Source organism: Ascaphus truei, chromosome 6 (assembly GCF_040206685.1).
Source record: "Ascaphus truei isolate aAscTru1 chromosome 6, aAscTru1.hap1, whole genome shotgun sequence".
NCBI classification, from domain to species: Eukaryota; Metazoa; Chordata; class Amphibia; order Anura; family Ascaphidae; genus Ascaphus; species Ascaphus truei.
In genome coordinates this window covers 130117646-130140260 of record NC_134488.1, presented here as the reverse complement: position 1 = coordinate 130140260, position 22615 = coordinate 130117646, and the positions used below count along the sequence as shown (strand labels likewise).

Here is a 22615-nt window from a genome sequence, read left to right as displayed (position 1 = left end):
CTAATTATCAACCTAGAAATACATTTGCCCTGGAAACTGCAGCTGATTGTGAAAGTTAGACTGCCACATAGTGGCCAAAGATGTGTTTTGATGAAAAATAATGATGGCATGACTGTAAATCTCGGTTTTCCTGTAGTTAAGATGACAAGTAAATAACGCTGCTTCTGCCATACCTGCCACAATCAGGCGTATAGCACGAGGTCGGAAGCGTGATGGCGGCTTGATATTCCCATTTGCAGGTCTGTTAGCAACTTTCGGTGTAATAGGAAGAGAATTGAAGGCAGACCCCCCGTAGCATGTATCACACGGTAACCTGGAGTTATATAGCAGGAAGCTGCTTGTGCTGATCTCGTTTCTAATAAACCCCCATCAGCATCAAGCTCGCCCTCACTGAAAAGGTGCGTCGTTGAACTTGCAGGCAGCCAGTAGGATATATTTCCCACCTTGCCCACATCCTAATTTATATCACACTCCTTCTCAGACTCGTGAGTTGCTCACTTACTGTACACGAAGATCACCAACTTAAAAGTCAGAATCGTCGTCTTGAACATATATCCGATTCCGGCAGATTTCCAAACTATCTCCTTAAAACAGACGCGCTCAACTCCAGTCCTCAAGCCCCCTCCCCAATCAACAGGTCAGGTTTTCAGGATATCCCAGCTTCAGCACAGGTGGCTCAATCAGAGGCTCAGTCTTGATTGAGTCACCTGTGCTGAAGCAGGGACATCCTGGAAACCTCACCTCTTGGGAGGACTTGAGAACTGGAGTTGAGCCCCCCTGCCTTAAAAGATAGAATCATTTATTGCCCCGTGGACAAGAATGGAATCTTCCTCTAAAAAGTCAGGATCCTGCTTTCATGTCCATCCTTGGTCCTGCTCAGATATTGTAGCTCCCGCTTAAAACCCAGCATCACCCACGTACATATACCAGTTGGATCATTATAGCTAGTAACGCCTTGTAACAAATGCCGATACCCCGTCTCCGATTCGGTAACCCTGTCTTAAGAGTAAAATCCCCCTTCTCTCACCAGTTACAGGAAAACACTTTAATGGCAGAACTCTTGCCTATTATCGGTATATGTATTGAAACCGTTTCTTTATTCCCCAACATCATGGAAAGGACGTCATTATTAGAGACGGGCGAATCCGCCCAAATCCGTTTCCCGAATTTTCTCGCATTTTTCAGCCCAAAATCCGTTTTCGCGGTGTGAAATCCGGAAACGGATCGGGTGGGTTTTAATCCGCGCGGATTCGTCAAAAACCGCCGTTGGATACGACCCGCGGATGGGATTGTAAAATCCAACCCGCGGATTCCACCACCAATGGATTCCTGAATCGGCGGGTTGGGTTCTACAAATACGCAAATTGGATCTTACAAATCCGTCCCCGGGCGGCGGAATCCGCGGAGAGTGTCGGTAATTATAATAATTATAAAAAATCCGCAAAAACGCAAAGCGCCCTTTTTGAGATTGATCCACTGAAATCCGCGGACCGAAGGAACCGTCCGATTGACTGCAGATCCAAATCCGCCCCCAAAATATAATTATTATTAATAGGATATCCATCTTATCCAACAGGGTCTCCTCTCATAAATAACTACAAATTGCACCTAATCATAGTAAAATACTAGCAAAAATAATACAGATGAGTGATGCATTCCGAATAAAATTCTTCCTTAGGACCCTGAAAAGGTTTTACGTGGTGACTAAGAGGCATGTTGGTAAATGGTGCACTCCCGTAAGACAGCAGATGACACCACAGTGCGCCCACTCCAATGTCTTCCAATGTCTTCCAATGGTTCATATGTGTCTTCTCGAGCTGGACAATGCGTTGAGGAATAGCCGTGAATAACAAACACCGGCGCACATGTTGATCATGCCAGGAAAACCGAGCTTGTTTGCCGCGTGTGGTTCTTTACTGATTCACTTATACCCGTTTCACTTTTTAGTGTCGTTTTATTTTTTTGTATGGCAGCATTTGGATGTATATTCTCTGCAGGTCAGTCCGAGTCCACCAACGTGAGAACTCCTCGTAGGTGTGACTTGTACGGCAGTATCTGGGGCGGGGGTGGGGGACCTCAGAGAAGCGAAATCAGAAGCCGGTGGTACTTACTGCCTCTGTGAGGAACCGACGCTGCCCGCAAATCAATCTCACTTTCTCCAAGCCCAGTGTGGTTAAATTGCTTCCGAGCATGATAAATATTGGGGGGCCTTAACGGGTCTTGGAGTCTTTATCATGTGCATTTTTGGGGGGATGTCTATTTTCAATTCGGATGTCAGAAATTCTTAAGAAACCCCTATCTTGGGGGTGCTCAACTCCAGGTCTTAAAACCCCATTTTAAGGATAGCCCATCTTCAACACCAGTGATTGGGCCACCTGTGCTGAAGCTGGGGTATCCTTAAAACCTGATGTTTCTGGGGGGGGGGGGGGGTGGGGGGATGGGGGTCTTGAGGACTAGAGTTGTCCACCCCTTGCTCTTCCTGAATCCAGATAGGCCACCAACTCATTGCAGAGCTCTGTATGTTGGTATACTTTCCTTTCTATGGCGCTATCCATGTACATAGCACGTCTCAAGACAATAACATGAGATGTACGGCGTATCGGGGATGAGCGCTTCACATGTGCAACATTTTAAAATGCAGTCTCTGCCCCAAAGAGCTTACAATCTAAGCAATGTGTTGCTGGCCACTCCGGCAGCCAAGAGGTTAGCCTCTTGTTGGTATGATTGCAATATTCTTTCCCCCAACCTACAATAGGCCCTTTACCTCCAGGCTCAGCCTCCCCCGAGGGCTCAGCCTCCCCCCTGGGGGTTCAGCCTCCCCCCTGGGTGCTCAGCCTCCCCCTGGACACGTTTTCTTGCATGGAACATTGTGTTCTTTCTTCGGCTACACGTGGCTGCCTCTTCACTTGAGGTGATAACGTTCATGTTGTGTTTCTGTGTTGTAAGTGTGTGTTTGTGTCTCATTCCTACCCGACACCCCTCACTCCTTCCCTTCCCCCAAACCCCTCCCCCCGCCTTCGCCCCGCAGACAGTTTCACCAGCGACGGCGAGTTCTTGGAAATCACGGAGATAAACCGCCAGCAGGCCGGAGAGTACGAGTGCGTCACGACCAACGGAGTGTCCATTCCCGAGAGCAAGAAAGTGCTGATCACTGTCAACTGTGAGTGCCAAGGGAGGGTCTCTGTTCTAGAAAGGCGGTAAATCTACTCAGGGCATGGAAAGACGCCATCCAAGTGGCCATTTTTTTTTACATAGGTTTGGAGCAGGGGGTCTCCGGAGCTGAACCCCATTCATTTAATCTCTGGGGACCCCTGCTTCCGGAGATACTTACCTCCGTAGTAGGTGCCGGTAGCTGCTCCGGGGTTCACAAAATGTCCGCTTTTCAAAGCTCCTGCGGGCCAATAGAAAGCTGTGACATCATCCGGTGCGGCTTCCTATTGGCCCACAAGAGCTTTAAACTGAAGAAAACGGCAGAGAGATACCGGCGCCCCCTTTGGAGGTAACTCTGGAAGCTGGAGGTCCCCCGGCTTCAATTTTGTATAAAAAGGAAAATTATTCAAATAAATTGTTGGAAAGGGACAGAAAATATAGTAACCCTCATTGGAGGTGCAATCCCTGGTTATTTAGCAAACAAATGTTTTCCTTAAACAAATGTGACTGTGCTAAAAGCAAGGAATTTGCCGCATACACTATGTTTCTTTATAAACAAAACAAAAATTCCCTTCTGGACCTTTGGATGAGGAAGTGTTTTCCAATCAGGTGTTTCCTCTTACATTATCCTGCGACCCTCTTATCAGACAGCCAACAAAGGTAGGGCGGAGGAGAGAGACAGAGGGGAGGTTGTCTGGGCGACTCCTGTTGACTACAATGTGACATTACACGAAATGGAGCAGCCAGAGGAAATCAAACGCCTCCCAAGCCCGGATCACCATGTTTATAAACAAGATTTGTAAAACTATTTAAAAATACTTATAGATGCTCGATTTTTGTAAAAAAAAAAAAAAAAGGGAAAGAAAACAAAGAAAAGGCATCAGTCACCTAGATTTAACCCATTACGCACATCGCTGCCATTAATCCACTGTAGTCCTCGCAGGACAAAAAATAGATCAAATCAAATATTAACATGTTCAGCAAAGATTGTTAAAAACAGAGTTAAAGAAAATCCATATGGCCAGTATAAACACAGAATTCTGGTATATTGTTATGTCCAATGTTGGTGACAGCTTTAATGGGATAATATATAATTCTTAAACAACTGAGACACCAATGAAGCATGAGTCAATTGACTGTTATTCCAATGAGGGAGACTATTTTCCATCAAGTGAAGATATTATTAACCCCAGGACACACAATTAATTAAACTTCCTTTCAGTGATAATAAAGAAACCAGAGTAAGGGAGAGTTCAGTATTTACCCTTCTCTTTACCAGTAGGAAATTGGCAAATGGTTTGACAAAGTCATGGAACACGGGAACAGACAATTCTGGCACTGTATGCCCGGAAACCAAGAGCATTCTGGGAAGGAAGGGACGATAGATAAAGCAGAAAGAGTTCAGTAAATAGGGCCAACATAAGAAAGGGAGAATTCTGGGAAGAAGAAGCACGGAGACAGATATCAAGCTGGGAATAAGGGCAAGACATATGAGAAGGATTCTAGGAGGAACCAGAAGAGAACGTGGTTGGTTGTAAGGTTATTGAATGGGGTAGTATCAGAGCATGCATTGATCTCCCACCTTACCATTTAACCATTAAATTACCTTTTCTTACCATCTCCTTAGATCCTCCCTTCATCACAGACGTGAAGAACGCCCAATCACCTCTGGGCAAAACGGCGGTGCTTCGCTGTGGCGCTATGGCTGTGCCACCCGCAGAGTTTGAATGGTTCAAGGATGACAAGCGGTGAGTGCCCCTACAAGAAGAAAATCAGAGGAAGAGCTCCCTCTACCAGATAATATAAAAAAAGTCTACCAGTCCAGAAGCAAAGGGTACATTGTGGGTCCCTACAAGAGAAAGGTGGCAACCAATGGTTCATTGAGTCAGTGCGCCCCACCACAGGACAACATGCTCAGTAATGATACATACAAGAGGAACATATAACTTATCCAGCCGACTGCAGAGTGAAACGGGGACAGAGGCATTCAGGATGTACAACTGATTGAATCTGTCTCTCCCACCACAGATTCAAGTAGGAACTCACAGAAAGAGGAGATTGGGAACCTTTACATACTGTATGTCTTTCCAATGTCCAAGTGACTTCTATTCAAAACAATATAGAAACACACCCAAATCCTTCAGGCGTTTAAAAATAATTGTATAACCTTACAATATATGGTGATGCTTTAAATAGACACGCAAACAATATTCCAAAGGACCAAAAGTACCTCAATAGGTGCTCTGGGATGCAAAAGAAGTCAATATTCCACACAAATGTATTCCCATATAATGATATAGACCAGGAGTGGCCAACTCCAGTCCTCAAGGGCCACTCAACAAGTCAGGTTTTAAGGATATTCCTGCTTCAGCACAGGTGGCTCAATCAGTAACTCAGTCTTTGCAGGCATGTCCTACCTCTTCTAACACAGCACATTGCAAGCCTGTCCTACCTCTCCAAACACAGTACATTGCAGGCCTATCCTACAGTACATCTTCTAACACAGCACATTGCAGGCCTGTCCTACCTCTCCTAACACAGCACATTGCAGGCCTATCCTACCTCTCCTAACACAGCACATTGCAGGCCTGTCCTATTTCTCCTAACACAGCACATTGCAGGCCTGTCCTACCTCTCCTAACACAGCACATTGCAGGCATATCCTACCTCTTCTAACACAGCACATTGCAGGCCTATCCTACCTCTCCTAACACAGCACATTGCAGACCTATCTTACCTCTCCTAATACAGCACATTGCAGGCCTATCCTACCTCTCCTAACACAGCACATTGGAGGCATATCCTACCTCTCCTAACACAGCACATTGCAGGCCTATCCTACCTCTCCTAACACAGCACATTGCAGGCCTATCCTACCTCTCCTAACACAGCACATTGCAGGCCTGTCCTACCTCTCCTAACACAGCACATTGCAGGCCTATCCTACCTCTCCTAACACAGCACATTGCAGGCCTGTACTACCTCTTATAACACAGCACATTGCAGGCCTGTCCTACCTCTTCTAACACAGCACATTGCAGGCCTATCCTACCTCTTCTAACACAGCACATTGCAGCCTATCCTACCTCTTCTAAACCAACAGATTGCAGGCCTATCCTACCTCTCCTAACACAGCACATTGCAGGCCTATCCTACCTCTCCTAACACAGAACATTGCAGCCTATCCTACCTCTTCTAAACCAACAGATTGCAGGCCTATCCTACCTCTTCTAACACAGCACATTGTAGGCCTATCCTACCTCTTCTAACACAGCACATTGCAGGCCTATCCTACCTCTCCTAACACAGCACATTGCAGGCCTGTCCTACCTCTTCTAACACAGCACATTGCAGGCCTATCCTACCTCTCCTAACACAGCACATTGCAGGCCTATTCTACCTCTTCTAACACAGCACATTGCAGGCCTATCCTACCTCTTCTAACACAGCACATTGCAGGCATATCCTACCTCTTCTAACACAGCACATTGCAGGCATATCCTACCTCTCCTAACACAGCACATTGCAGGGCTATCCTACATCTCCTAACACAGCACATTGCAGGCCTATCCTACCTCTTTTAACACAGCACATTGCAGGCCTGTCCTACCTCTTCTAACACAGCACATTGCAGGTCTATCCTACCTCTCATAACACAGCACATTGCAGGCCTATCCTACCTCTCCTAACACAGCACATTGCAGGCCTATCCTACCTCTCCTAACACAGCACATTGCAGACTTATCCTACCTCTTCTAACACAGCACATTGCAGGCCTATCCTACCTCTTCTAACACAGCACATTGCAGGCCTATCCTACCCCTCCTAACACAATTTTAACCTTGTCTGTAACTGTTGCTTATGCCCATAATCATATATTATCTCTAACTGCCCATGAAATGTCTGTAAATTGAATGTATAACCCTGCTCATTTAATGTAACCAGGTATTATCGTAACTCTATGCCCAGGACATACTGGAAAACAAGAGATAACTATCAATGTATTTGTTCCTGGTAAAATATTTCATAAATAAAATAAATATTGGGTGCCCTGGGAAGCAGGATCTTCAGCAACGGATCACGGCAGAACAGAGAGATTGGCAGCTTAGATAATTGCATTGCCGTAAATAAAGGAAAGTCTTTGAGAGGACTTTTCCTCACGTTTCTGGACTATTTACCTCTTTGGAATGCCAGAGTTCTTATTGAGACACTTTTTGCTTTTCTGGAATAGTGTCCAGTTGACTTCCTGAGCTCCTTGTGACCTTGGGCAAGTCACTTTATCTCCCTGTGCCTCAGGCACCAAAAACACAGATTGTAAGCTCCACGGGGCAGGGAGTGTGTCTGTAGAAATCCTGTGTTCTGCGTACAGCACACGCTATACGGTAATTGTGACGCGCTTTGTGTCCCATTGGGAGAAAAGCGCTATATGAAATAGTTATTATTATTATAATGAATAGTTGTTAGTCGAGTGTTGCAGGGGGGCTCAACTCCAGTTCTGAAGATTCCCCGACAGGTCAGGTTTTATGGATATCCCTGCTTCAGCACCGGTGGCTTAATCAGGGGCTCAGTCTTTGACTGTGCCACCTGTGCTAAAGCTGGGATGTCCATAAAACCTGACCTGTTGGTAGCTCTTGAGGATTGGAGTTGAGAACCCCTGGAGAATTGCAATATAAGACAGAATGAGAACTCTGTTTGTGGCATCATGCTACAGATTTTATATTTCTATATCTCTCTCCCTTTCTCTTTTCTCTCTCTCCCTCTTCCCCCCTCTCTCTCACTCTCCCTTTCCCCTCTCCCCCCCTCTTTCTCTCTCTCTCACTATCCTTCCTCTCTCTCCCTTTCTCTTTTCTCTCTCCCTCTCCTTTCCTCCTTTCTTTCGCTCTCCTCCCTCCCTGTCCTCTCTCCCCCCTTCTCTCTCCCCCCTCCTGTCTGTCTCTCTCCCTCTCTCCCTTCCTCCTTTCTGTCTCTCTCCCTCTCTCCCTTCCTCCTTTCTTTTGCTCTCCTCTCCCTCTCTACCCCCCTCCTCCTCTATCTCCCCCCTCCACCTCTCTCTCCCCCCCTCCTCCTCTCTCTCCCCCCCTCCTCCTCTCTCTCCCCCCATCTCCTCTCTCTCCCCCCCGTCCTCCTCTCTCTCCCCCCGCCTCCTCTCTCTCCCCCCGCCTCCTCTCTCTCCCCCCCCTCCTCCTCTCTCTCCCCCCACCTCCTCTCTCTCCCCCCCCTCCTCTTCTCTCTCCCCCCCTCCTCTTCTCTCTCCCCCCCCTCCTCCTCTTCCCCCCTCCTCCTCTCCCCCCCTCCTCCTCTCCCCCCCCATCCTCCTCTCCCCCCTCCTCCTCTCTCCCCGCCCCTCCTCTCTCCCCCCCTCCTCCTTTCTTTCCCCCTCCTCTCTCCCCCTCCTCCTCTCTCTCTCCCCCTCCTCCTCCTCTCTCTCTCCCCCCCCCCCTTCTCTCTCTCTCCTTTCTTTCTCAGCAGACTGATTGCAGGAATGGAAGGCTTAGCGATTCAGAATGAGAGGACCTGGTCTATGCTCCTGTTTTCAAATGTCACCACAAGGAATTATGGGAACTACACTTGCCTGGCATCCAATAAACTCGGCTCATTTAATGCCAGCATGCGACTACTCAGTAAGTAATGACAATTATTCCTTTATTGTACCCATTCTGTTAGCCAACCAGCCCTAGAGTACTGTACCATCTGCAGCCAACATGCTCTAGGAGAGCCAGGCTCTGAATCTGGGATTATTGTAGTCCTGGAGGTACCAGGTTCTGAATCTGGGATTATTGTAGCCCTGGCGGTACCAGGTTCTGAATCTGGTATTATTGTAGCCCTGGCGGTACCAGGTTCTGAATCTGGTATTATTGTAGCCCTGGAGGTACCAGGTTCTGAATCTGGTATTATTGTAGTCCTGGAGGTACCAGGTTCTGAATCTGGGATTATTGTAGCCCTGGAGGTACCAGGTTCTGAATCTGGGATTATTGTAGTCCTGGAGGTACCAGGTTCTGAATCTGGTATTATTGTAGTCCTGGAGGTACCAGGTTCTGAATCTGGTATTATTGTTGTCCTGGAGGTACCAGGTTCTGAATCTGGGATTATTGTAGTCCTGGAGGTACCAGGTTCTGAATCTGGGATTATTGTAGTCCTGGAGGTACCAGGTTCTGAATCTGGGATTATTGTAGTCCTAGAGGTACCGGGTTCTGAATCTGGGATTATTGTAGTCCTGGAGGTACCAGATTCTGAATCTGGGATTATTGAAGTGAAACTTCTTTAGTGGCACCTCATTCGTAATGGGACAAAAATGGATTGTGGGGACAGAAAATGAAACGGATGTGACGTCACAGTGCTGGCAGTTGAGGCCGGGCTGTGTTCTGGTAAATCACATGCAGCGGCGCCGCTCCTAACCGTTTTTGTTCCCCCCCACACGGCCGCTTACACGCTTCCCCCCACCTGCTCAACATTTACTCGCCGCCGCAGCTCCTAACGCTCCCCCACACCGGATGCCACGGCTCGGAGACCCGGTGCCGGACCGCAGCCCGAGGAGATACAGCCACTCCTAACTGCCGCCGTTCCCCGCCCATTGATATGCCGCGCATGCACGGTAGTCATGGCGACGCTCAAGACGCCATGGCTCTCCTCACAGGGACACTGCAGCCCACACTGCTCCCCGGGGCCCTATGCAGGCCCTGATCTCCCGCGGCCTCTCCTCCTGGTGCATGCCCGTGCCCCTGCAGGCCTCCCCCGGCCGAGGCATGGAACGGCTCCTGCTCCGGTAATGGGGGGGGGGGGAGGGGGTTGAGTGCGCTGCGTCACCAACAGCACCATCAGAAGGGGCATCGCTGCAGCGCTCCCCTCCGAGCTGGCTCCAGCTGACGATGGCGCGCTGCCCTCCTCCCCCCGCCACTGCCTCCATCGCCTCTGTGCCGCGATCTGGTAGGAATGATGGGGGGGGGCTGCTGAAAGGGGCTGGGGGGAGGACAAGGATGCTGGGGGCGGGAAAGGGGTGCTGGGGGCAGGAAAAGGGTGCTGGGGGCAGGAAAAGGGTGCTGGGGAGGAAAAGGGTGCTGGGGGCAGGATAAGGGTGCTGCAGGGAAAGGATAAGGGTGCTGGGGGGAGGACAAGTGTGCTGGGGGGAGTCAGGAGAGAGGGGACAGGACACACACACACACACACACACTGACTGACACACATACACACACACACTAACTGACACACACACACACACTGACTCACACACTGACTGACACGCACACTGACTGACTGACACACACACTGACTGACACACACACACACACACACACTGACTGACACACATACACACACACTGACTGACACACAGACACACACTGACTGACACACACACACACACACACACACACTGACACACATACACACACACACACTGACTGACACACACACACACACACACACACACACACACACACTGACTGACACACACACACACACACACACACACACACACTGACTGACTGACACACACACTGACTGACACACACACACACACACACACACACACACACACACACACACACACACACACACACACACACACACACACACACACTGACTGACACACATACACTGACACACATACACACACACACACTGACTGACACACATACACACACACACACACACACACACACACACACACACACACACACACACACACACACACACACACTGACTGAAACACATACACACACACACACTGACTGACACATATACACACACACTGACTGACACACATACACACACACTGACTGACACACATACACACACACACACACACTGACTGACACACACACATACACACACACACTGAGACACTGACACACACACACTGACTGACACACACACACACACACACACACACACACACAGACACTGACACACACACACACACACACACACACACACACACACACACACACACACACACACACACTGACACACATACACATGCATGCACACTGTGACACATGCACACACTGACACACGCACGCACACTCTGACACCCGCACACACTGACACACGCACGCACACACTGACACACGCACGCACAATCTGACACACGCACACTCTGACACACACACACCCCAGTGATGCGCCGAACACCGCCCCTGAATGATGTGCCTATTCCCCCCCACCCCCCTGTGAGCTCCCTCCCCCCGTGAGCTCCCCCCCCCTGAGAGCTCCCCCCCCCCCCCCCCGTGAGCTCCCCCACCCGCTCAACATCCATGATGCTGGTACTGCTGCCAATAAACATGACCCCGCCAATCAAATTTACTCATGCTCTAAGCAGTAATAATATTATTGTTACTTTATATGTTGCTGACAACACAGAAAGAAGTTTCACTTACTAAGCACGTGCACAGCACACACAGCTTTTTTGTAGCCCTAGAGGTACCAGGTTCTGAATCTGGGATTATTGTAGCCCTAGAGGTACCATGTTCTGAATCTGGGATTATTGTAGCCCTAGAGGTACCATGTTCTGAATCTGGGATTATTGTAGCCCTAGAGGTACCATGTTCTGAATCTGGGATTATTGTAGCCCTAGAGGTACCATGTTCTGAATCTGGGATTATTGTAGCCCTAGAGGTACCATGTTCTGAATCTGGGATTATTGTAGCCCTAGAGGTACCATGTTCTGAATCTGGGATTATTGTAGCTCTAGAGGTACCATGTTCTGAATCTGGGATTATTGTAGCCCTAGAGGTACCATGTTCTGAATCTGGGATTATTGTAGCCCTAGAGGTACCATGTTCTGAATCTGGGGTTATTGTAGCCCTAGAGGTACCATGTTCTGAATCTGGGGTTATTGTAGCCCTAGAGGTACCATGTTCTGAATCTGGGATTATTGTAGCCCTAGAGGTACCATGTTCTGAATCTGGGATTATTGTAGCCCTAGAGGTACCAGGTTCTGAATCTGGGATTATTGTAGCCCTAGAGGTACAACATTTCCTTTTGGGTTTGGAATGGTCTCTTTCCTGAAGCGAGATAAACCCAGCGATTAATTCTTCGGATTAATTTTCAAACGATTTGAATGTTTCGTTGTATAATTGTGACGCTGTTCGCAGATCTTGACGTGATATTTGTGTTCTTCTGTTTTGCAGCATTTTTTTAAAAAAAATCAGCAGATTGATGTCAAATGTTGAGGGTTTTTTTGTCGCAGTCCATAAAAACCGCCTCCCTGTGCGCTAAAGAGGCAATCCATGCAATATCCTACGTGTGTTTTTGTTTTTTTTAGTAAATCAGTTCTATAGTATTAGATAATACTTGCGGCATTGTTTTAAAATGATTATTATCAGTGGTTGACAAATCACAAAAAAATCTACTCGCCACCTAGTACCAAACGTGTGCTGCTTGGGCCAATATTTACTCGCCCGGGGGTTAAATCCACTCGCCCGGGGCGAGCAAATGTATAGGTTTGTCGAACACTGATTATTATTCTTTATCTTTTAATGCCGTTTTAATATACTGAGCATCCTTTGATTCCTGTAGCAGGTTTAGCGCAAATCCCTGGCAGTGCAAGAGCTTTGTAACACTTTCCTGTTTGTGATCATGTGTTGTGCACAGAAGAAAAAGGAACCCAGTCTTCAAGCACTCTTTCACCACTATATGTGTAATTATAAAGTTAAAAAGACTTTATTGATATCCAATGAATAAAAAAAGGGGGGTTAAAATACAATTAAATAGTAATCAAAAGCACGTGACTGTATCATAAGTAACCCATCTATGGGTAGGTGGGTAGATGTACATATGGAGATCCCTAATAGATTTTGGGATCTAGTACTATGTTGATAGCTACCTAATGATATAGGTGGAGGGGCCGTTTAAACCCACTGGGCAAAGTGTGTCTCAATAAAGATGTATCAGGGCGTATGTAGTAACGCGCTGTGTAGGTAGACTTTGTATAGTGTGTACATTAACACACTCTAGCATGTGGTGCGGGAGTCGAACCTATAAATTGAGTCCCCGTATTGTGGGTGTTTGGACTAACCAAAAAACCTCAATCAGTAAGGTATAAGTACTTTGAGGTTTTGGTGTGAGATCATATGGCATAAGTAAGGCACTGATATAGAACCACTATAGTACTGTCGTTGCAGAAGGTGTATTGTGGATAATCTGTAAGCACCATGCGCAGATCACTGTGGAAACGTATTTAGAATAATTCTAAAGGCAGCATATACATGCAACGCTAGTGCTAGTAAAGACACATATACACTCCTGCCGGAGACTGTGTCCTCGTGGTCTATCAATAGCAGCTGTTGAAAACAGTTCTTTTACCTCAGGTAGGTGCGGTGTATGTAGTAAATGCAATCCCCCAGCACACGCAGATAAATAACCCTTAATAAACGGGATACTGGGGTGTGCAAGTGGGTATATTGTTGTATAGCCACCACAATGATACGAGGGTTTAAGAAACTCCTGCCGTACCAATAGTCTGAGAGTTCACTCTAAGGCAATAGTCAAACCAGACAGGCTTGAAAAAATAACTCACAACTCAGATCACTTATGATACTGCTCAGGAGACAGCCAGGAAACGCCGTGTGTGTGTCCTGAACTTGCCAGTGCTCACAGCTGGTTAAGCATATGTTATCAGCGGGAGGTGAATATAGTGAGGTTAGGTCACGTAGACCCGTGATCCACCCCACCCCTCAATAGACAACAAATATATACCTTTTACCAGGTGGAAATAGAACAGGTCTGACTGGTTACCGCATAGTCCCCTATATCTGCGCTGATCATGGGTATATCAGCGCTGATATGCTCGAGGACATGCCTAGCTAGTAGGTGGACTGATAAATGGCCCCTCGGGGCATGAGGATCCCGCAACGAAATAGTACATGCACGATCCAGTAAATATACACAGGGGGTAGCTGTTTGTACAATAGCGTGGGGCAATTCCCATACAAGGCTATGTTCAAAATGAAAGCTTCCCGCGTGTGCAGTAGGTAGGTGGCCGACGCGCGCGTTTCACGTGTGAACGCTTCTTCAGGGCACGTAAGGGCTCCCTGTAGCCCTTTCCTGTTTGTGATCATGTGTTGCCAATGTTCCCCGCAGTTTGAGCTAGATTATGTTACCTTAGTAATATAAGGATACATTGTAGCTGCTGAGTTACACTGACAGAAGGATTGATTGGAACAGAGAGGCAGCTGTTTATGCCTTTCCAACGGCAGCATATTTTTTTAAGTGCCTCTCAGATTGCTTGTTTTAATATTAGTTCTGAAGATTGTTATTTTACCAGCTCCAAAAATGAAACTGTATGTGCCGATTCACCCTCCGTCTCCAAGTAGTTCTCAGCATTTTCTCCATAAAACAAGGAATTATCATTTAATTATTATAATGCTACGGATTTGTTCCCTCAAAGTTAGTAAATCCCAAACCCCTTCATTCAACGTTCCAGGAAACAGCGTCCCGCGTTCCACCATGTCGCTGTAATTGCGCCGGAGGGGGAGGGGGGAGATATTTCCCATCACATCTCCAGCATCCGAGCAGCGGATTCTGACCCTTGGTCAGTATGATTGGAAGCCGCTTCCCTGCGCTGGAGAAGATATCAGCTCAGCTCTAATGAGTGGGACTACAGCCTTCCCCAGCACAGGGAAGGCGGCTGTGTAACTACGGCTGTAGCAGGCGTTATTACACCTATTAATCAGGCGCGTTGCGTTAGCACTATGCCGTTATTACGGCGAGATTTACTGTGAGCGCGATGGAAAACAATATGAATGCTTCCATTATTTTCCAGGAGCGCTTAACGTGATAGCAGGGGGGTAATACCTCTGTACGTGTGTGTGTGTACATGTGTGTGTGTACATGTGTGTGTGTGTGTGTGTGTGTGTGTGTACGTGTGTGTGTGTGTGTGTGTGTGTGTACGTGTGTGTGTGTGTGTGTGTGTGTGTGTGTGTGTGTGTGTGTGTGTGTGTGTGTGTGTGTGTACATGTGTGTGTGTGTGTACATGTGTGTGTGTGTGTACATGTGTGTGTGTGTGTACATGTGTGTGTGTGTGTACATGTGTGTGTGTGTGTACATGTGTGTGTGTGTGTACATGTGTGTGTGTGAGTGTTTGCACCTGTTCTGCGATGTCCTCCAGTTCTAAATCGTGTGTGACTTGTGTTCCTGACTCCACCTGTGCTGGAGGGCTCAGCCCTGAAAAGGTTAAACCAGGGGTGGCCAACTCCAGTCCTCAAGGGCCACCAACAGGTCAGGTGTTCAGGATATCCCTGCTTCAGCACAGGTAGCTCAATCAACGACTGAGCCACTGATTGAGGCAACTGTGCTGAAGCAGGGGTTTCCTGAACATCTGACCTTTTGGTGGCCCTTGAGGACTGCAGTTGACCACCCCGGGGTTAAACTCCTTCTGAGTCCCCCAATGTTGGCGCCCCCCAGGGAACTGTATAATAAGTTCAACACACGAGTGATTTTCTCGTCAGTCATTTATGAGCCGCCCTATTTCATTATTGTTTTTTCCGGAATGTGAAAGAAGCGCTCCTCCTGCGATTACTCAGCGAGCAGAATTTGTGGCTGCAATAACTTCTCCTCTGCCATTCATTAGCACTGTTAATAGCCTACTCCATCCATAGCCTGGGCCGGAGCCCAGGGGACAACCATGCTCCCTCTGTGTGTGCTAGTTATTATATCTCTACCTTCTGCTGTCACTTGGCACCACACTACACAACACCCTAATACAATACACTATAACACACTACACTATAACACACTACAACACACTATACTACAATACACTATAATAATAGTAATGATAATAATTATTATTATTATAATATTATTATTACAATACACTACACTATAACACACTACACTATAACACACTACAATACACTACACTATAACACACTACAATACACTACACCGCACTACACGGAGATTCCACGGAGTAGGAAAGAGCCAGTGCACAGCCGGAAGAAGGCGAGAGCTCGGGACGAAGTGACCGTGAAAAAAAGTTTATTAATTAAAAAACATGACAGGAGAGTCCTGGCGGATCCCCTAACGCGTTTCACGCATAGAGCGCTTTATCAAACCAGGGAGCACGCCGGGGGGGGGGGGGGTTAGGGGGGAGAAACATGTGCTACACAAGCATTCATAGACCTGAGATACGATGGCTTCTCACAGGATTCCAGGATGTGAAGAGGGCGAGGAGCAGCTGATTTGTGGAACAACGTTGGCACAAAAGCACCATACTGTAATACATTTGTGCAAAGAGAAACAATATGGAACGGACTCAACATAATGTCATATTCCTCTTTGGAGATTCTAGGAGATCAGGGGTGGCCAACTCCAGTCCTCAAGAGATACCAACAGGTCAGGTTTCCAGGATATCCCAGCTTCAGCACAGGTGACTCAGTCATATTGAGCCACCTGTACTGAAGCAGGGATATCCTGAAAACCTGACCTGTTGGGGGATCTTGAGGACTGGAGTTGGCTACCCCTGCTCCATATACATACAGATGTAGCCAGCATTATTGCAACTATAAATGCGGGGTTTCCCCTCATGTATGCCGCACTCATGCGGGAAATTGCGCGTCAGCATACCGTGCTATTGGTGTAACGCCGTGTGTAACTAAACCAATTAAAGCGATTTATCACTTTCAGTCACAAGGTGGCGCTGTGGGTGAACTATAGTGTGCATGCGTTGTATTGTCAATGGCGGCCCACATGTAAGGTCACCGGACCGCACAGCCGGCGCATGCGCGTTCACACTGACAAAGCAGTGGTGGTGCACGCATATTCTACACGTGCGCTGTGTGTGGTCAGTGGCTGCAACCACGTACAAGATTGTATAGAATTGTTCAATGCTTGTACCTGTATATAGAGATGGGCACATTTGGGGGGGGGAGGGGAGGGGGGGATCTGCAGCGGATCAGCCGGTTGCTTCAGTCCGCGGATCAATCTCAAAAAATGGCGACTCGGGTTTTGCGGATATTCCTTTATTATTATTACCAATACACTCCGCGGATTCCGCGGCCCGTGGACGGATCCGCCAATGGATTGCTAAATCCACGGATTGGATTCTACAAATCCGCCCACGGGTCGTATCCAATGGCGGTTTTTGATTAATCCACGCGGATTAAAACCAACCAAATCCAAATTGTACACCGCAAAAATTGATTTTGGGGGAGGGGGGGGGGGAAATGCGAGAAAATCTAGGAAACGGAATTGGACGGATTCGCCCGTCTCTACATGTATAACATGAGCACTGTAAAAGGATTTTTCGCACTGCCTGTTTACTTAACACTTTGAGCGAATGTGTCAAAATTCGATCCGTGAAGTCGGGCAGTTTTTATTTAATTTTTTTGCAAAATTTAATTTGCAATCGAATATTCGACCTCGAATTAGACATGGAGAAACGTGGGCGAATGTACCTAAACCTGCCGGCGTTTCCGCTCCGCTCTCCCTTTTTAACGAATGTTAGCATTTGATCGGCAAATGTTAAAACAAATTTTCAATACGATTTACTCGGTTCGATGGCGAATGTTCACACAAATGACCCCTAATGCAGATATTCGCACCTTAAAGCTGTAGTTCAAGCTCCCGTTTTTTTAAAGTTTTTTTAAAGTTTTTTTTTTTTAGTTTTTTTTTTTTTTACTTCAATAGTTTCATGTGGGCAATCTCTACTTACCTAAAGAACTGCATAGCTGCCGGTCAATTCGTTCTCCGTCTATTGATCGGCGAAGTTTGGCGACATCTTTAGATCTGGGGAATGTAAATGGTTGCTATAGGAACAAACATGCTTGTTAAAATAGAATACAAGAAAATTGGTCTTTCAAAGTTGTTGTTTTTTTAAAACAGAAAATGCTAAAAGTATTTTTTCTTACTACAGAACTGATTTATTAAAAAAAACACACATGCAGGATATTGCTTGAACTGCAGCTTTAACGGGATGGCCCCATGCAGGAATGCTTGTGCGTTTTGGGAAGTATATAAGTCAATGAATACTCTACTAAAATAGAAGCTTCGTCCTCCTCTTTACCCTCCACCTCCTCCGTTTTTGATTCTTTTTCCGTCTTGATGAGTTACCACATTATTGAACCACTTGCGTATTCTGACTAATCTCTGGTTTGTTGAGGAAGCTGCGAATTGTTACTGGAAATGTGTGATTTCTGGAATCATTTTAGCCTTGGAAAATCCTCTGAAATGTTTTCACAGGCAATCAATTTGGGCAGGGGTGTGGGGGAGGAGGGGAGGAGGGAATACATGGTGCAACTACCATTTACATATATAAACACACTGAAATGTTCCAGCACTCACTGACTATTAGAAAACTGGTCACAAACCGGAATATGCCAAAATGTGAATTGTAATGAAAAAAGCAAAATCTACAATAAACCTGGAATAATGTCACGTTAGCAGGAAATCCACAAAATGGACCCTAAAAATAGTGTGGGGAAACTATACAAGGGAAGGGATACCATAATGTGAAAGGAGGAGGGAACAACAAAATTAGGGGTGGGGGGTAACAAGGGGGGCAACGTTTCAGGGTAAGAACCCCTTCCTCAGACCCGTTTCCTCAAGTCCAAAGGGACAAAATGGTACTTCCCTAGACCTTTATAACCCCACTATATAGAACACAACCAAACACAAAATGCTATGAAATAGAATAAAGCAAAAGTTCAATAAGTCCAGACCCTAGTAGGAGAATATAATTCTCAAAAGATCGAAAGTTCAACCGTAAAGTCCTTGGTCGGGGTCTGGGTTATTCTGTCTCTCTCTCCCCGTGTATCCGTCTCTCTCCCCGTGTCTCCGTCTCTCTCCCCGTGTCTCCGTCTCTCTCCCCGTGTCTCCGTCTCTCTCCCCGTGTCTCCGTCTCTCTCCCCGTGTCTCTCTCCCTCCTAGTCTATTGTAGATTTCGCTTTTTTCATTACCACTCACATTTTGGCATATTCCGGGTTTTGACCATTTTTCTAATGGAACATTTCCGTGTGTTTATATATTGTTTTGGGAGGAACTGGGGTCCTCTCACTGTTCCTAATTGCACCCTGCAAACAATATCATATTTACCTTGCTTCAAGTGTGCTGTCTACCATTATTGTTTTATACCATTTAGATAGTTTATCATATCTACAGTATATAGGACTTGTGTTTACTTGCGTTTAAATGCTTACTTTAATACTCTGTTTCTCTCTATTCTAGAGCCTGGCTTCAGTCTCAATAACGGTGTGACTTACCCAGCTTCTCCTCTGCTACTTGGTTTGTTCTCTTCCATGTTCGTCTACGTCCTACGTAGAATCTAAAAAAAAAATCCAGAAAAAAATTCTCACAATGGGCAGAAAAAAATAAAATATTACCCACAAATAAAATAAAAAATATCAATAAAAATACATTTTTTTTGACGGAATCCGACACTGTGAGGGAACAAATTATGCATTTCGAAACCGCGTCATTGACTCGTCTACCAAGAAAGAGAAGAGAGAGGTGGATTTAACAGATGAAAAAAAAGATAGACAATATACTGTAGTACGTGACGGAGAAACAATGTGGCTGAACGATAGAGGAGGAGAGAAACTTAGATTATGAAGGAAACAAATGAAGAGAGAGTGTAACAAGGCGGAAAGAGACACCAAGCGAGATTAGACGAAGAAGAACCTCATTGGTATATGAGATACAGAAGACTGTAATTCATTGTTGTTAACCCTTCCAGTGCTGGAGCTTGCAACCTTCATTGGCACTGAAAGGGCTAATGTTTCATTGTAGTCCCCCACCACATCTCATTTACAATTTGATCTTCTCGAAAGACCCAACAACCCCAATGTAAACGTTGAGAGGCCGGTCCCTCGGCTGGCCTCACTTCCCTAGCACTCTATCACTGTTACTGTGACCATTACACCGAGACTCTCTCAATACCCTCTCGTCCCGCACACACCAAGACTTCCAGCCCAATAAGTGTTGATTCTTTACTGTAAATTGCCAACTGTTTCTGAACCTGAATGCTAAATATTAGCCGATGTTCTCCTGCACGACCTAGAGCAAGAAAAAGACTGAGGGGCAGAGAGAAATGGGACATGAGTAACATAAGGTACCGGGAGAAGTGTTGTAACGAGTTGGCTTTAGTTTATACCTTCAATAACAAATGATCTTCACGGCTCATCACCTCCGAAATGAAGTTGATACAGTATAATTTGGGGTGAATCATGATACTTGAGTTGTCAGTGTACTGTACCTGTTTCTCCAATCCTTCTGCAAACCCATTTTAAAGCACTCCTGGAACTCTGGGAAACTACCTGAAACAGACTTTTCAAATGTGGCATGTAATAAACATTTCGAGGTGTACAGCTGTTGACTAGGGGGACCGGGGAACAATGAGTGATAGGCAATTAAAATGTACGACTGAGAAAGTTGAACCACTCATGTTGCAGAGCTGAAAGATAAGGGAGGTCCACGTATAATATGTCGACATTTCCACCATTCGATTGGGATATATAAGGGAGGGTGCACAGTCCCTGAAACCTGCCACTGTTTCATATGCCTGCCATTCATCACCAGTGTCTGTGACATTCTTGTGGGTATTATAAAGACCCTATTCCCCTTTTTTAGAAGAGAAAGAAGGGGATCAAGGGGCCTTGAGTATTGTCTGACTGTTAGCTGTCTGTCTGCATGGTCCTATCACTGACTGCAAGTCCTGGGCCCGTCGTTACTCATTGTGTTATTTTGACATGGAAATGGACTCAGACCTCCCGGGCTGCCATGTTTGGGACATACACTGGTGTGGAGATGGAAGAGGCTGGGATAAGCAACATTTTGGAAACTTCTGTCACCCACCAACGTGTTACAAGATCTATAATTACCAGGACCCAATACAAGCACTTCACCCATCGCCCACCAAAAAAAAATCTGTCAAGCAGGGCGCTCCTGCTGGTGTCTCCAAAATGGCGGGCCTCCCACAAGCGTGTCTTCGTCCTTGACGTCTTTTTGTCCGTCCACCTGTTTGTAACAGATACACGTGGGACCGAAAAATGGGCCCAACAAGAGCTTCCAAGCTGTGCGTCAAAGCAATGCATTCTGGGATTTCAGTCATGGTTCCTGCGTGGGGTTTTGCGTCTATGTCGGGGGCACTTTATGGCTCATCACAGGAAATTCAAGGCAATTTGTTTTCTTTTGTTTTTCTTTTTGCAAAAAGATAAAAAAAAGTTACTTGTGAATATTGGCGAACAAATGTAAAAAGTGTTATAATATAAGAGAGAGAAAACTCTATAGCAGAGTGTGTGGTAATTTACATGCAAACGCCACCTTTATACACGTGTCCCACATGTCCATTCCCACCGATTTGCAGTCGACTTCACTGATTTGGCGCCACAGCAAATAGTACTTTTCCATTAAAATGCTATTGTCTGGTGCAGAACCCCAAATATCCATATGGGTGACATCTCTACATATAGCACTGCCGAACTTTACCTATAAAAACATTTATTCATGGCAGGGGCACAAGCTCACCCTGCCACCCCTCATACACCAGCATAAAAAGAGAAGGGTCACAATCAGGGCACAGTGTCTGTACATTTATTACCCTGGGGTGAGTTCCTTTATGAAAACCAAACTCTACATTTTGAGTTCTGGTGGCACTAGTCACCTGGGTAGAAAAATAACCATTTAGAAAAAAGATTTGTAAGAGCTTGCTCTCCTAATACTCACCGTACTGGAACAGGTAATAGTGGGGCGCCATATGTTGTCGGGGGTCTAATCCTGTAATAGATCCTGTTATGGAACAGATACAATAGTAGAAAGGCAGGAGGGCACTCATATTGCCGAAAAAGTATCTTTATTGAGGCTACATATTCCCCCAACGCGTTTCGGTCTCAGCTGGGACCAAAACGCGTAGGAGGAATATGTAACCTCAATAAAGATACTTTTTCTTCAGTTTACGAGTGCCTTGCTGCCATTTTCTAACACAGAAAAATAGCCAACCATCTACTTACAAGGGTCTGGAATCTATAGATCGGGCTCAAACAGATTTTTGACAATCCAACGTAGTCGGACAGGAAGTAATCCCTTTAAATGTGTTGTTTAAAAATTGGCTATTTTTTTAGGGGGGGGGGTCGGCTATTTTTTTTAATGAAATATCTTAAAAAGTTGTATTTTTTGCTAACACCTGACTGTAGTAAAAAAAGGCTTGCACTGCTGTACGCTATGAAAAATAATGCAGTGATACAGTACTGTATAAATAGGCAAATAACCAATAGTGAACAATTAACAATAATAAAAGCACAGGTAATGTGAGAACCCTTTGATCAGGGATGGCCAACTCCAGTCCTTAAGGGCTACCAACAAGTCAGGTATTAGGGAGATCTCTGCTTCAGCACAGGTGGCTCAATCATCATGACTGATCCACTGAGTGAGCCACCTGTGCTGCAGCAGGGATATCTTGAAAACCTGACCTGCTGGTGGCCAGTGAGGACTGGAGTTGGCTACCCCTGCCTTAGATGTAGAAAAAGCAGAG

General features: G+C 46.2%; 1 protein-coding gene across 4 annotated transcripts in view; it reads left to right on the top strand.

Moving 5' to 3' along the window:
* The window catches only part of IGLON5 (IgLON family member 5), a 305924-nt gene extending 284541 nt beyond the window's left edge, over positions 1-21383 (top strand). Inside the window, exons 5-8 of one of the 4 annotated variants that reach the window (XM_075606322.1) lie at positions 3029-3160; positions 4778-4898; positions 8617-8771; positions 19315-21383. In XM_075606322.1, the coding sequence (XP_075462437.1) occupies positions 3029-3160; positions 4778-4898; positions 8617-8771; positions 19315-19415 (509 nt within the window). In that variant the 3' untranslated portion in view covers positions 19416-21383. Of the gene's footprint in view, positions 1-2946; positions 3161-4777; positions 4899-8616; positions 8772-19314 lie in introns of those variants that run through there. The other 3 variants (XM_075606323.1, XM_075606325.1, XM_075606326.1) reach the window with 3 other exon arrangements.
* Positions 21384-22615: the final 1232 nt, after the last annotated feature.